At 43.1% G+C, this 16,965-nt stretch overlaps 1 protein-coding gene across 1 annotated transcript in view; it reads right to left on the bottom strand.

The window, feature by feature from the left end:
* PTPN18 (protein tyrosine phosphatase non-receptor type 18) overlaps positions 1-16,540 on the bottom strand; it is a 79,624-nt gene extending 63,084 nt beyond the window's left edge. Inside the window, exons 1-4 of the mRNA XM_073541259.1 lie at positions 16,279-16,540; positions 4,200-4,308; positions 2,795-2,871; positions 2,356-2,451 (exon numbers count right to left, since the gene is read on the bottom strand). Coding sequence (XP_073397360.1) covers positions 2,356-2,451; positions 2,795-2,871; positions 4,200-4,308; positions 16,279-16,374 — 378 coding nt within the window. The 5' untranslated portion in view covers positions 16,375-16,540. The remainder of the gene's footprint in view (positions 1-2,355; positions 2,452-2,794; positions 2,872-4,199; positions 4,309-16,278) is intronic.
* Between the last annotated feature and the right edge of the window lie 425 nt (positions 16,541-16,965).

A 16,965-nucleotide genomic window follows, 5' to 3' on the forward strand; every position in this document is an offset into this window, starting at 1 on the left:
CAGCCATGAGGTCACCGCAGTTCAAGCTCAGTGTCTTCACAGCAGATGATCGTGAGAATTGACCAACGGTAACCATGATGATGCTACACTCGCAGCAGCTCATTCCTCAGTGGTTCTCAGCCTGGATGGTCGCATCTTTGCACCGTCAAGGTTGAAAACTATTTATCTCCCAGACATAGATTATGGTGTGGGACAGAACGATGGACAGGTGAGGGATATTGTTGTTTATTATTTTAGTTTTATTACAGAAAACGAGGGCTTCAGTGGAATAGACATTTGGTGAGTATAACTGTGTTTGTTATTTTTAAATAAAAATGGAAAAGTGTATTTTGTTTTATTTCTAATAAAGGACTTTATTCTGGCTGTGTGTTTATTTACAATATAACTATAGGATTAGTAATGGATAGGTGTCTTATAGACGCCTCTCCGTTAATAATTCGTGGGCTTGATGTCATCGTACAATACAAAGGAGACATCAACCCCACAAATATAAACCCCACTTTCCACTGCTACAGGGCAAGTGGGAAGAGCCAGGCAAAGCACCACAATTAGCGCTTCTAATAGATGCACCTATTTTGGGTAGCTGCGGGCTGATTTTTTTACGCTGGGGGGTTCTATGTCAATGGCCCCTATCCAGCCAGAGAACAGCAGCCCCCAGCTGTCTGTTTTAGCAAGGCTGGTTGTCAAAAATAGGAGGGACCCCACTCCATTTTTTTAAATTACTTATTTAAATAATTAACAGCGTTGGGATCCCTCTATTCTTCATAACCGGCCTTGCTAACAGCTGAGGGTTGCAGCCCCCAGCTGTGAGTTTTGCCTAGCTGGCTACAGAAAATACAGGGGAACCCACGCCGGATTTTGTTTTTAATTATTTATTTATAGTGCAGGAGCAGCTGATGAATACTCCAATCAGCTGCTCCTGCTGTCACTGTTATTAGCGGCAGCAGGTGGAACACTGAAGTGATGATTGTTGGAAGTGGGCCTCTATACACCTATGAAGATATTGCATTACAAACCAGATGTTTTCAGCTAGAATAGTCAATTACCACATTAACAATGTATAGAGTGTATTTTTGAATCATTTAATATTAGCTTCATTGGAAAAACTGTGCTTTTCTTACAAAAATAAGGAAAATTTTAAGTGACCCTAAACTTTTGAATGGTAGTGAATTTATATTCTAGCTTTGTTTTAGTCCTGGGATTATCTGGACGATAAGGAATCCCCTCTATTTCACATTATAGTGCACATTTTATTATAATTTGTATTTTGTGTTATGAGATTGCTTTTTTGTCTTTCATGCCTTCTGATGATAACTGTTATTATTGTGTTTTCTGTTTAGATAACCTTGATAAAGGCCGCGATTGGGCCAAAATGTTAGATTCTGTTGTACACCAAATAATAAAATATTTTTTCACCTTACAAGTCTATCTACATTTGCGCTACAGATTCCTCTATTTTTATGCAACGTTTTTTCCTGCTAGCACGATAATTTTTGAGAGCATTTCCTTTACTACATTGCTATTGTTATCATTTGAATATAACTCTCCTCATTCTCTCCTGCTCGTGCTGCCCGCCAGCAGAGCAGTGAAAATGATGAGAGCCGTCTTCAGCACCCGATGCCGGGGAACAGTGCTTACTGTAACGCTTCCCACGCTGATGCGTGTCACATGGATGACAACAATGTGTGTTCTCCGTGTGCAAGCGTTACGGTAAAAAATGGACATGTCAGTGTGTTATGTCCACGGACACACGATCCGTGGAAAAACACTGACATGACATGTGCACAGGCCTATTCACTTGAATGGATCTTACGGGTGTCAGTGTCTCCATTACGTGTGAAAACAGTCACCACACGTACCGGAGACACAGACTTGTGAAAGAGACCTTAATGAAGGTAAAATCAGTCCGCACAGAACGGAATTGTCAGGTAAGCATCTCCTAAAGGCAGCAACCTGCATAGGAAACCATTGCTGTGCGGCAGGACCCAGCTTGGGTCATGGAGTCTGCAGGCCTGGAAAAAGAAATAGCCCTGTCCTCTGCGGGAAACAATGACAACAGTGTCCTCCTCATAAATGCAAATGTCTGAGCGCCTCGCTGTCATATCACTACTGACATCAGACGTTGGGGGTGGTAGTGGAGAGCACGATGTGGAAGGCGGATTATTGGGAAGCGCCTCTTTTGGAGAACATTCAATTTTTATAAAATGTAGTAAGGTTCACGCTTCACGATGATGAAATATTCATGGACCCTTCATGTATTTCTAAGAAAATGTTGATGTTTTTCCTGAGATTGTAATTGCTGCTATTACAGTGAATAGTTGTGGAGCGGAGAAAACCTGGAGCGGTCACGCTTACCTTAACATTATACTGCCATATCATCCTCCAGAAGTCCACCACTGTGTGGCTCAGGGGTCCCTGCGTGGCGATGTACCGCGGCTGCTTATCTACACCCTGCAGAACCAGAGGATTTCATGTACATAATGCAGCATACCAGACACTGACAATATCATTATATGGCATTAAATGGTATAAAACTGGGGGGAGCTGCAGGGTACGGCATGGAAGAGTAGTATAATATAGATAATATAGAATATGTGAGGAATGGGACTGTATGTGAGGCAGATAGTAGAGTAACTGCTGTACATAGCTAAGGAATCACAGGGAACCTCTCCTGCCCTAGCAGACTCGGTCCAATATTGAATGATGCCATGCATTCAGATCAATGTCCGGCCAGGGGATGTATGGAAGGATGTACTAAATCTAGAGATCACAGAAATCATCCTGAGCTGTTTACCTGTATGAAGCTCGCATTAATGTAATCAGATCCAACGCCCTCTGCAAGTAATGTGACGGGAACACGCGTCTGATCATCTAAAACAGCAGAAATATCGAATTATGCACTCAATCGGAGACCCCCAGCCTGTGACAGTAAAAATATCCAAGTATGGACTCAATCGGAGAGCCCCAGCATGTGACAGAAGAAATATCGAATTTTGCACTCAACAGGTCCCCAGCCTGTGGTTGGGGGAGAGGTAGTGGCACTGGTAGAGTTGGTTACCAGGGATCAGGGCAAGGCTAGTATTAATCCATGACCCGTTCGCACTCCCAGAGTCCTTTCCACCAATCCAGTATTAAACTCCAAGCACATATATTGTATTTGATTATAGTTCCACTTGGACTTCTTAGTTTTTTAATATATTTCTTTAAAATGCCTCCTTTTTTTCTAATACAATTTGTCCTGTAACTGTTTTACTTCCCTAGCCCTACGCTTAACCCTAGCCTGAACCCGAGCGAGGGTTAGAAAAAGTGTCAAAACGTAAAATCAGATGTTAGTAATGTGCAGTACATGGGATTCTGTACGGTCGTCAATCGCTGTTCAACTTCTCCATCTCAGTCTGTGCTTGTAAAGATGGCAGCAGGTGAGATGAGTTTGTCATCTGTTTGTGTGCTCTGCATAGGCAGCTATTGGAGGACACAGCTCATGTCAGTTTACTTCTCTATCTCTGCCTATGCCAAACCAGACGGGCACACTGCACTGCACAAAAACACACAACACAGGCGATAGGGAATGTTGGGTGCTGTAGTTTTGCAGCATTTTACAAGCCACAAACTATAGAACACTGTACTAAAGTGTAGATCCAGGTGACTGATCATTAACTGGAACATAGGACTTTGCAGAATGATATTGATTTGCGAATAACGAATATCGTTAGGCTGAATGGTAAAATCGTTCTTTTGTCTACAGAGAAGCCTCTGGCGGTGCTGCCGTTGTTCACTGGACATGTGTGCTAAAGAAAAGCCATCAATAAGTAAAAGTCAGAAAGTGACCGTTTCATCAGTTGTAGGGAAAAAAAAACACTTCTGAAAACTCTCCAATGCTCAGGAAAGCTCGGTGGGAACCATTGTGAGAGCGGTACAGCGGCCATATTGGCTATTGCCATCACCATGCTGTCCTGTAACCCCGACGAAACAGACTCAGAGATTGGCATTTATTAGACGGTCGCAGCTCCAAATTCAAGTGGAACTAATGATTTCGCATATAAAGCAGTTCTCATAAATATTAATCAAATATGACTATTAAACAGGTCTCCTGAACATCAAACAGATCTCATGTATTAATCAGTTCACACAAGATACTTTCCCAGTGCCCCTCGCTTCCTAAACATGGCGTCCCAGAGTAGTCTCTGTATAATACTCACATGGCAGAATGTCCTTGTACCTGTTCTTTTTCAGGTTTTCCTGGCATCCTCCAGCCTCCGTGGAGTAGTTGCTATCTTGTCGAAAGGCTGCAGCACGACACTTGATTTCCTGCAAAACCCCCCAAAACAGGAAATTTTAGCCAATTCTATAAATGCCTTTATTTTTTAGTAAAAGTGAATGGGAGGATTCTGTCCGGAACTGACAGTTAGGGGTTAATGATGGTCTCTGTACGAGAAACGAAAGAAGAAACTGAGTTCTGATACCTCTGACCCCATAGGGAAGACTTCCCTGAAGAAAGCTCAAAATAAACTTTAATTTTAGAAAAAGGTAGAAAAAGGGTAGTGGGCAAAAATAGGCGTGACTCCTTGATTGACATTGGTCACATAACGCACACATGGATCCAGCGTCTGTGTAATGTGTCCTACATGTCATTACCTTTGTGCACAATGGAGAAAAAAAGCAATATTGCGCAGTCTGGAAACGTCGTAGAAACACCTGTAATCTGCCCAGATTTTCCAAGTCACTTTTCTTTTTTTATCTTGTGGTATTCATTGTTCGTTTCTGTTCAACAAATCAATGCACAAGACTCCTGAATTTTGCTAAAAAAAAAAAATATATTTTTTTTTGTCTTTTAGGAGACTATGCCTCTTTTTTTTTTTTACTTTAAAAAGGTGGAAAAAAGGTTAATTTTGCATAAATGACACAAAAAAATTCAGTAGTTTATAAAATCACTCTGGGGGAGAAGGAATATATTTGCATAAAAAATGTTGCAAATTTTTAACGTCTCAGTTAATTACTCAAACCTTAAATATCTGGAAAACAAAAACCAGGTCCACAAAAAAAAAAAAAAGAAAACAGTTGACTTGAACCAAAATAGACTTCAAAAAAGGGAAAAAAAATAAAGGAAAAAATTAGCACACTTAAAAAACAGATAAAAGTAACCAAAAAAAGGCTCAAATGCAACAATGAATCAGACATTTAAAATACTAAAAAGAGACTAAAACAGCAGAAAAAAAACAAACAAAAACGTATCTAAGAAATGCAATAAAGACTCCATAATAACACAAGTCACCGAATGTAATGAATTGGGGCATAGAAGCCGCAGAATCTCCGCATGGTACAGTGCTGGAGGAAGTTTTGCAGTCACTTCTCTATATGGAGGATTTTGCTTCACTTGTAATGATCTTTCATTTCTTGTATGACGTGTACGAGAGAGCAGTGCATTGTGGGAGGTGGGAACAATTCCCGCATCCAAATCTTCATAACATGACTCTTAATTGTAGAAAAATATTAAAAAAAAGTCACAAGTCCGTGGCCAACTGAACTACAAGCAAACGCGCTCCCGACTGCTGCCTATGGTCATGGCAATGAGGAACATCACATCAAATCATGAATGGAGGCAGAAATGAGTAGAGCTGAAACTTTGCAGTTATTAAACTATGAAATGGAAGGTTTTGGGTTTTTTCATTTGCAGATTACAGAGCTATGAGCGGATCGAGATCCACAGATGTCTGCATGAGCCCCAAATTGGGTTCTCACATTAAATTGCGGGGACTCCCTGCAGCCTCAATGACAACAGCAAGAGTCCCAGCAATTTAATACAACGAATTAACCCCTTAAATGAACCCCTACAACTCCAAAATTTTACCCACAAGCCCTCATATAATTAATAGTGATAGACATAAAAAAAAAACATGAAATTAAATGGTTAACTATATGTAAACCATGTGTCATTTCATGTCGGGCAGGAGAAAGATTATACAAAAGCCGGCTAATGTGTCAGCGGCTATTCTGCTATGAAGAACTGTATGAATTAGAAATATATATATATAAATTTGTCTCTATGACATGTATGAAATATAATATATATATTTATTTAATGTGTTAAGATCTATTCATTCCTTTATTTAACCGGTCACTGTGATTTTACTGTATTTTGGATAAAAAAATGCCGGCTTTTGGTGCGATTTTATCGCAACTCACACATCTGGTCCGTTTGCAATCCAATTTTTTCTCGCCCCATAGACTTGCATTGTCGAATCCGATCCGAAAATCGGTGACAATCGCAGCATGCTGCGATTGTCTCGGTCCGAGGATCGGATCCGATCAAAAATCGCATGATGGGAGCTGCCCCATAGAATAACATTGGGACGAATGCAATGCGATTTTTTATCGCATTGCATTCGTCCATTTTAATCGCCAGTGTGACCCCGGCCTAAGGCTGTGTCCACACGTTGCGTTTTAGGCTATGTGCACATGTTGCGGATTGGTCTGCGGATTTGTATCTGCGGAACCGCAGGTAAAATGACCTGCGGATTGGCCTGCGGCTTATCACCTCTACAATGGAGGAGATGGTAAACCGCAGCGGAATCCGCAGAAAACAAGTGACATGTCATTTCTTTCTGCGGATTCAAAACCGCAGCTTTTCCGCAATTAAAAAAACGCAGCATGTGCACAGCAGAATGTAAATCCCATAGGATAACATGCTACTGTACACTGTCTGCAGAACTGCTGCAGATCCGCAGAGGCCAAAACCGCAGCGTATCCGCAGCAAAAACCGCAGCGTGTGCACATAGCCCTACAGTACCTGTACACAGCTTGTTTTTTTTCCTGACTGTTTTGTCAAAGAGCTGTGTTTTTGCCAAATGCAGCATGACACTTCTTTCAGCATTTTTTTTTTCAGCGTTTTTCACCCATTGAAAACAATGGGTGGTACAGAAAATGCTGCAAAAACGTAGGTATCAGGTTTTGCTGCATTTTTGGTGTCAAAACCTGATGAAGTTGAATTATTTTTTTTATGCCCTAGACTTTATCAGCATGCACAAGAGACAAATGTACATTGACTAAGACGCAGCAATTAAAATGCAGCAAAAACGCTCCAAATACAAAGCAAAACCTGCTTTTTGTAAGCATCTTAAACATTACATAAAAAAACACACAGCAAAAACGCAACGTGTGACCATAGCTTAAGTCTTATCCATGAGCTGCATTTCTTTGTGCAGAACCCACACGCTGCGTTTTTTAAAATCTGCAGCAATTCTATTTATTTTGCAGAAACGCGCCTTTTTTTGTGTGTGGATTTTGCGCATTTATTTTAACAGTAACCCTAAATCCACCAGGCGATATTTTGTCACACTTTTTTGGTGCGATTGCACAACATAAACACTGCAGGAATAAGTCCAGAAAATAAGCACAGACTTTAAATGCAGAAAATCACTTTAGGAATCCATGCAAAAAAAGGGGCCCCAAATATGCAATATGTGAACTTGGCTTTAAATCGGCTTTAATTTTAAGTAACATTAGCTGTGTATAACCCCGCCCCACTATTGATTGGCGGCTTTCTGTGTATATTGTACATGGGCAAAAGCTGCCAATCAGTGGTGTGGGCAAGATTATACAGTGCTCAGCATTCAGATAACTGCTAAGATCTGCAGCAGAAAAAACTGATTGTATTAAAATGACAGCAAGGAGCCCAGCAAGTGACACATCACTGGAATCAGGGTCTGTGCCCTTACATCATGCTGCTCTCAGAATGGGTAGTAAAAAACTGGAGACAGATTCCCTTTAAAGGCTGGAGGACTTGCTGGCAATGGCTTCTATAGGGAAAACCTGATGACAGATTACCTTTAACCCCTAAATGCCAGATGACTGGTATAGTACGTGATGAGCGGGTGTCAGTTCCCTCATCAGGACATGCTATATCTGTCATGTAATTGAACTGACACTGAAAATACACGATGCCGTGTAAGGCAGCCATGCTGTTTGTTGGTATAGACATGGACATAAGTTTTCATGGAAGACATCTAGCACACGAGCTATTCCTGGAGGACACCTAACACGCAAGGTGTTCCTGGAGGATACCTAGAACGCGAGCTGTTGCTGGATGATACCTAGCACGCGAGCTGCTCCTGGACGATACCTAGCACGCGAGCTGTTCCTGGAGGTCACCTAGCACGCGAGCTGTTCCTGAAGGACACCTAGCACGCGAGCTGTTCCTGGAGGGAACCTAGCACACGAGCTGTTCCTGGAGGACACCTAGCACGTGAGCTGTTCCTGGAGGACACCTAGCACGCGAGCTGTTCCTGAAGGACACCTAGCACGCGAGCTGTTCCTGGAGGACACCTAGCACGCGAGCTGTTCCTGGAGATACCTAGCACAAGAGCTGTTCCCGGACGATACCTAGCACGCGAGCTGTTCCTGGACGATACCTAGCACATGAGCTGTTCCTGGACAATACCTAGCATGCGAGCTGTTCCTGGTGGACACTAGCACGCGAGTTGTTCCTGAAGGACACCTAGCATGCGGGCTGTTCCTGGAGGACACCTAGCACGCTAGCTGTTCCTTGAGGACACCTAGCACGTGAGCTGTTCCTGGAGGACACCTAGCACGTGAGCAGTTCATGGAGGACACCTAGCATGCGAGCTGTTCCTGGACGATACCTAGCACACGAGCTGATCCAGGAGGACACCTAGCACGCGAACTGTTCCTGGAGGACACCTAGCATGCGAGCTGTTAATGGAGGATACCTAGCACGCGAGCTGCTCCTGGAGGACACCTAGCACGCGAGCTGTTCCTGGAGGACACCTAGCACGCTAGCTGTTCCTTGAGGACACTTAGCACGTGAGCTGTTCCTGGAGGACACCTAGCACGCGAGCTGTTCCTGGAGGACACCTAGCACGCGAGCTGTTCCTGGAGGACATCTAGCACGCGAACTGTTCCTGGACGATACCTAGCACGTGAGCTGTTCCTGGAGGACACCTAGCACGCGAGCTGTTCCTGGAGGACACCTAGCACGCGAGCTGTTCCTGGAGGACACCTAGCACGCGAGCTGTTCCTGGAGGACATCTAGCACGCGAACTGTTCCTGGACGATACCTAGCACGTGAGCTGTTCCTGGAGGACACCTAGCACGCGAGCTGTTCCTGGAGGACACCTAGCACGCGAGCTGTTCCTGGAGGACACCTAGCACACGAGCTGTTCCTGGAGGACACCTAGCACGCAAGCTGTTCCTGGAGATAGCTAGCACGAGAGCTGTTCCTGGAGATACCTAGCACGCGAGCTGTTCCTGGACGATACCTAGCACGTGAGTTGTTCCTGGACGATACCTAGCACGTGAGCTGTTCCTGGACGATACCTAGTACGCGAGCTGTTCCTGATCTATACAGAATGAGCTTTCTTATTATTTTAGTAAGGTATTATATAACCTGGTAAAACTTTCCACATGTACATACAGCTTCATTATATATTCTGTAATAGGATGTGTTGTTCTGCGAACATTTTGGCTCCTACCTTGCCAGGCAGGGACTTGTTATCATGTGTCGGCATCAATGGCACATCCGTCCCTAATATGGGGATTGATTGGGCTACAAAGACATTGTACAACCAGTCCTTTTAAAAATGAAAAGAAAAAAGAAAAAAGAAAACAAGAGAGTGGCAGCAGCCCTGGATGTGCTTTATCCCGTGAACATGCTCAGCTTTGCAGCATTTTTGTCCAGTCGAGTGCAGCAACATTTAGGCTATGTGCACACGCTGCGGATTGGTCTGCGGATTTTTCCACGCGGATTTTGCAAAATCCGCAGGTAAATCCGCAAGTCAAAAGACCTGCAGTTTACCTGCGGTCTTCACCTCTACAATGGAGAAGGTGTGAAACCGCTGCGGATTCCGCACAAAGAATCGACATGCTGCAGATTTGAAACCGCAGCGAATCCGCGCGGAAAACTGCAGCATGTGCACAGCGTTTTTTGTTTTTCATAGATTATAATGGTACTGTACAACGCAGCAGAAACTGCTGCGGATCCGCAGCAGAAACTGCTGCGGATCCGCAGCAGAATCCGCAGCGTGTGCACATACCCTAATGCTCCAAAAAGTGCTCTTTCCATTCTGGATCCTGCCATGAGCACAAATGGCAGTTTTTGACCACATATGGGATATTGCCACATTTGGGAAAAATTGAGTAACTTATTATCGAGCTATTTTCTCCTCTTACCATTTGTGAAATTGGCAAACTTGGTTCGAAAATAACATTTTACAAGAAAAAAAGTAATTTTTTTATCACATCCAAATGTTATAAAGTTCTGTGATGCACCTCCTTGCTCAAAATGCTCAACTAACCCCTAGATGAATTAATTCAGGGGTTTAGTTTCCAAAATCGGGTCACCTGTGAGGTGTTTCTGCTGATTTGCATCCTCTGGGGCGCTGCAAATGCGACATGGTGTCCACAGTCTATTTCAGCTGAATTTCTGTTCTAAAATTAAAGGGGTTGTCCGGGCTTTTCACATAATCTCAGTACATATCTGGGCTGCAGAATTATGACAATAAGTAATTTACTTTCTGTCACTAGTTTGCACGGTTTTCTAGATATTCTGAACAGAACGTCCAAGTGGGGGGGAGGGATGTTATGGCATTGAAATGAGAACTAGTCGTAACCTCCTACTCTACTCCAAACATGCCCTCTATAGCAACAACCCCACCCTCCATAGCTACAGGCCCTCCCCGTCCACATGAAGCAGCCCTCATCACACAGTAACAAATTCTTCCCCTCCAGCAGCCTCAGTGCAGAGAGCTGCTCCTCCCCCAGACACATACTGGGAACGGGAGCGTGAAGAGAAGCAGGAAGGCTGCGCGGGACGTCGGAGGGTAAGAATAACAATATTTTTTATTTTAAATTCTATTTTTTACAGGGATATGGTACCCAAAGCCCGGAGGACAGTCTCCTCTCCTCCGGACTGTGGGTACCATCCGCAATTGTTCTGCTTACTTTCCGCATGGTGTGCACAGCCACATGCGGGAAATAAGCGGAACAATGCATTCCTATGGGTGCGGGATCGCCGCGATTCCGCAAATTAATGAGCATGCTGCGGTTTTTACCGCAAAGCGATTCCGCTGCGGTAAAAACCGCAGCATTAGCACAGCATTGCGGAATCCCATAGGAATGCATGGGATGCTTATTTTTCGCGGCAAAATCGCGCGGTTAAAACTGCCGCGGAAACGCGAAAAAAACGCCACGTGTGAACTCAGCCTTACCCTTGTGAAAATGAAAAACGAGGCTAAAGCAGCATTTTTGTGGGGGGGTTTCCTACCACTTGTTTTAATTCCTGTGAAGCACTTAGGGAGGTCATAAACTGAATGTGGTTTTGAGGTCTCTGAAGGGTTCAGTTTTTAAAATTGCGTTACTTTTGGGTATTTTCTGTCATATAGGCCCTGCAAACTCACTTCAAATTTGATTTGTCCCTAAAATATATAACTCTGGTTTAAGGGTATAAAAATTAATTGTTTGTATAATGCGAAATTTAAAAAACAATTGGCAATTTTTTTAAATTTCCATAAATAAATACAAATAATTTTCACCAAAATTTTCAACTAACATGAAGTACAATAAGTCACAAAAAAAACAGTCTCAGAATCACTGGGATATGATAAAGCGTTGTTGTACTCCACCAGAGTACTGGAGTAAAATGTTTAGCAACATTTCATAAAGTTGCAAATGATGAATTGCTCTGCAGCAAAGTCCATATGCCGAACAGAATAAATGGGCGAAACTAAGTAAAGTTAACTGAAAAAAAAGAATCAATCCATTGTTACTGTAGAAAAAAAGGTTCAACTGGATCCCGAGATTGTAATTGGTAAAAAGGCAACATGGTAAGTATATCCTGGATTACATCATGCACGGGATAATAAAAGGATTGCAATATTTATGTCATGTGTCTGCACCGATAACTGGTAATCATCTGGCATACCTTTATGATGCGGTGGAGTAGTGCGCCGGATGGGTGGAGTATTGCCATATGGTTTGTATCAAAGATAAATAAGAATGAACAAAACTGACAGATGAGGCAGAAACAGGACAATGTGATCAAGTACCTGGATGTGGTGTACAATATCATTCTAACATGGTCAGAACAGTATACACTAAGCTGGTATATCAAGCACAGTCATGGACAAAAATGTTGGAACCCTACAAATTGTTCCAGTAAATGAAGTATTTTTCTCAGAATATTACAGCAATTACATAGATTTTGTCACTCAATATTGCAAAAATAGATATCTGATACATAAAAATGTGGTTATATAAAGAAGACAGGTCAGATTGTGGTGAACCCTGCTCTGGTTCTAGATCAGCTACCACTATGGGCTCAATTTACTATTTGGTTTCACAGCCTTTGGAATAAGTAACTTCAATCAGTCGCTTCCTATAACCATCAACAAGCTTCTTACACCTCTCAGCTGGAATTTTGGAGCACTCTTCTTTTGCAAACTGCTCCAGGTCTTTCATATGGGAAAATATATGTCCCAACTGCAATTTTAAGATCTCTCAACAGGTGTTCAATGGGATTTAGATCCAGACTCACTGCTGACCACTTCAGAACTCTCCAACGCTTTGTTTCCATCCATTTTTGGGTGCTTATTGAAAAATGTTTGGGGTCATTGTCCTGCTGGAAGATGCCTGACCTAGAATAAAAGCTCAACTTTCTGACCCTGGGCACTACATTGCGACCCAAATCTTTTGGTAATCTTCAGAATTAATGATGCCTTGCACACAGTCAAGGTGTCCAGTGCCAGAGGCAACTAAACAACACCAAAAGATTTTTGAACCTCCCATGATATTTAACTGTAGGTACTGTGTTATTTTCTTTGTAGGCCTCATTCCATTTCTGGTAAACAGTGGAATGATGTACTTTACCAAAAAGCTCTATCTTGGTCTCATCTGTCCACTAGATGTTTTCCCAGAAGGATTTTGGCTTGCTCACATATATTTTGGAAAACTGCAGTCTAGCTTTTTATGTCTTGACACACTGATAGCAACACCGCAGAAGAAATGCTAGCTTCTAGTATCCGTTGTTTCAGATGCTGCACATCTCGTATCTTGACAGCATAGACAACTGCCTTCAGATGACCCAAAGATAAAAGTCTAAGGGAGACCTTGGTGGCCATTCAACTGGCCCACAACGACCAATCCACTTTCCAGGAAACTGTTCATGTAGGAATGCTCGGACCTGACACCCATAATTGATGGTATGGTCTGGTATATGGGGTACAAAGATAGTGGGGCCATTCTTCATCAATGGAAGCCTCAATGCCACTGGATATCTGAAATTGTTACATGATGATGTGCTGTCTTCTTTATGCACTGAAGATGGCACATTCCCTGAGTTCTTCCAGCAAGATGGTGCACCACCACATTATGGGTGTCAGGTCAGAGCATTCCTACAAGGAATCTGACCCCCTTACACTAGTATTTCTTCTGCAGTATTGCTATCAGTGTGTCAAGAGTGGGAGAAGAGGGTTGTATTGACAATCCAACACAATGGGCAGCACTTTGAACACATTTTATAAGTGGTCATAAACTTGTAAATAACTCATGAAAGAATAAAGTTACATTGAAACCAAGCACACCATTGTTTCTCTTGTGAAATTCTCAATAAGTTTGATGTGTCACATGACCCTCTTCCCACTGGAAAAAATAAAGTTGGATCCAAAATGGACGACTTCAAAATGGCCGCCATGGTCACCACCCATCTTGAAAAGTTTCCTCCCTTCCATATACTAATGTGCCGCAAACAGGAAGTTGATATCACCAGCCATTCCCATTTTATTTAGGTGTATCCATATAAATAGCCCACCCTGTAGTATACACTAGCCTGATGTATTAGTGAGATAAATACTGTGTGTATTATAATGTAGTATACAGTTGTGACCAGAAGTTTTGAGACTGACACAAATTTTTAGTTTTTACATTTTACTGCTTTCAGTGCTTTCAGATCTTTTAGTCAGATGTTTCTAGAGTCACCGAAGTACAATTATCAGCATTTCATGAGTTTCTAAGCTTTTACTGACAAATACATGAAGTTTATGCAAAGACTCACTATTTACAGCATTGACCCTTATTTTTCCAGACTTCTGCCCTTAGCCCTGGCAGATGGATATCAGCTTGCGAGACAAATCATGACTGATGTCTGCCCATTCTTGTCTCATCAGTGGTCGGAGTTTATCACAATTTCTGTGATTTTGTTGTCAACCCAACTCTTAAAGGGAACCTGTCACCCTCCCAGGGCGTTTTTAAGTAAAAGATCCACCTTCAGCAGCACTAAGGCTGCATTCTGGGAAGGTGGCTCTTCTGTTTCTGACCCCTAGTAACGCTGAAATATCGACTTTTATAAATAGCTCCACATACCTGTAATGTGTCCCATAGGTATGGTGTGTCCCCCTGTATCAGCCACCTACCATCCGTCCATCATGCCCCTGTCCTGTGTCTGGGTGCCGCCCACCATCTGTCCATCATGATGCCCCTGTGCGTCGCTGCCTCCTCCTGTTTTGAATGACGGCGCCTCCGCTGTGACAAGAGTTCTCGGGCATGCGCAGTGCGCGCTCCCTGAGAACCGACATCAGGCTATTGCGCCTGCGTGTTGTGGAGGCCCCAGATCCCGCCCCGCAGTTTGTTATGATGTATTCACACTGCGGGGCTGGGGCCTTACTTAAAAATGCCCTGGGGGGGGGGGTAACAGGTTCCTTTTAAGGATTGAGAACAGGTTCTCAATGGTCATGGACACAAAATGTCAATGTTTTGGCCACTGAGTCACTTAGTTATAAGTTTTGGATTATAACATGGTGGAAAAATCATTCCTCACCAAATTGCTCCTAGATAGTTGGTAGAAGTTTCTCTTGGGGGATGTTTACGTCCCATTCTTTATTCATGGCAGTGCTCTTAGGAAAAATTGTGAGTGAGCACCCTCCATGGATGAAAAGCCCCTCCACATGAATAGTTTGTTAGGATGCTTCACAGTTGGCATGACACAGGACTCATGGTAGGGCTCACCTTTTCTTCTCAGGAGAATCTTTCTTCCAGATATCCCAAACAGTCTGAAGGGGGCTTCAAAGAAAATAACTTTCCCCCATCTTTTGGAGTCCAAGACCTGTACCTCCTACAGAATGTCAGTCTGTTCTTGATGTTTTTCTAGGAGAAAAGTGAATTTTTTGCTGACCTTCATGACACCAGGACAGATTTCAAAAGCTTTTCCCTCATTATGTGTGCCAATGCACTGTCAACCGCCTGCTGCCATTCCTGAGCAAACTCTGCACTGGTGTTGAATCCATTCCGTAGGTGAGTCCGATTTAGGGCACGGTCCTGGGTAGACTTTCTTGAGCTTCCTTTAGTTTTATTTAGGACAATATAACTTCACTCTTTGAAGTTCGTGATGATCTGATACATGATCGATTTAGGGGAAATCATAAAAGCAGCAATGTCCTAGCCTGTAAATCCCTTTAGATGCAAAGCATTGATGACTGCTTGTGTTTCCTTGAAGGTAGCCAGGGTTAACAGAGGAAAACAGTAATTTCATGCATCAGCCCCTTTTAAAGCCACCAGTCTGCTCTTATATCAATCAGCAGGACAGAGTGATATCAGCTTCCTTGTCCTTGTTAACACTTTCTCCTGAGATAGAATTCTTTTCAATTTTCAGCAACTGATCAGTCTTCCTAACAATCTAAGGTTAATGCAAATTGCCACTATAAAAATTGAATCAACAAACTGCAAAAATCCAAATTTGTGTCAGTCTCAAAACTTTTGGCTACAACTGGCACTACTGACTAATCTGGTGCAGTTTTATATACTGTATGAAGGCTCATTCACACGTCAGTATTTGGTCAGTATTTTGCATCAGTGTTTGTATGCCAAAGCCAGGAATGGAACTTACCGAGAAAAAAATATAATTGAAAGACTGATGTCTGTTCTTTGTTTTGGAGACATTCCTGGTTTTGGCATACAAATACTGATGAAATACTGATGTGTGAAAGAGGCCTGACCCAGAGTTTTAGGATGCCATTGCCAATAGGCTGTAATGTGCCCTATGCGTGCACTGTTACTGCCCAATCAGTTGTGGCTATATATAAGCTCACATACAGTGTCACGCTCCCAACACTAGTCAGCTTGTATAGAAGCAGGAATAGGCAAGTGTTAGATCCCATCAGCTTTTGTATTAATTTCCAACAATACCTGGAATTGTAGTAATTATAATTTTCAGATCTGAAGGAGCCAGTAATGAGGAATGTACGAAAGTAATGATATTTAGGAACATCGGCTCACCTGAAACTCCTTGCCCAGGGGGTCCTCGCTCCCTTGGCGTTTTACACACTCCACTCTTGCCAAGAAGCCCCTCAGGTTTTCGGCCATCTGACTCATGTTTCCCTGTCCACTGAACACAGTCAACCTGTGTCTCCAGAGTCAGGGGAAAAGCTGCTGCAGAATGAGGAAGTGTCCTGAGAGCAGAGGCGGCCACTCCTACCTGCCAGTCCTGCACAACCGGAGGAGCACCTAGGCTGAGGGAAACAGTCAGTGAGCAGGAAGAGAAAGGAGGCTGCAGCCCACAGGCATGGACAGTAGCTTCATCAGGGTGTGCGCCCTGGTTATAGAAGTATTTGTGTCTGTGTGTTTGAATGTAGTGAAGGCACGCCCAAGAGGCCATGTTCTAAATTAGGGAATCAATGGCAATCTTTATACATGACTCCCACTGATCAATACACTACAAGTACAGACAGATGCTGCCTACCCTGAGGGTTAGGCTGAACATGGACCGGGCCTCAGGCCATACGTTCTTTATCATCCACCATAATTACAGCATCAACAGCATTGTTTGTGTCCGTAGACCCTGTACCAAACCTTGAATCATTGCCTCATCCCTGATTATCAGTCCATCTCAGGGGCTGTGACCATTACATCGTTTCCTGGCTAGTGAGGAGCCAGTATACTCGTTGCTCGGGTTTTCCTGAGCAT

This window comes from Dendrobates tinctorius, unplaced genomic scaffold (genome assembly GCF_039654945.1).
Source record: "Dendrobates tinctorius isolate UK_male_01 unplaced genomic scaffold, ASM3965494v1 ptg000120l, whole genome shotgun sequence".
NCBI classification, from domain to species: Eukaryota; Metazoa; Chordata; class Amphibia; order Anura; family Dendrobatidae; genus Dendrobates; species Dendrobates tinctorius.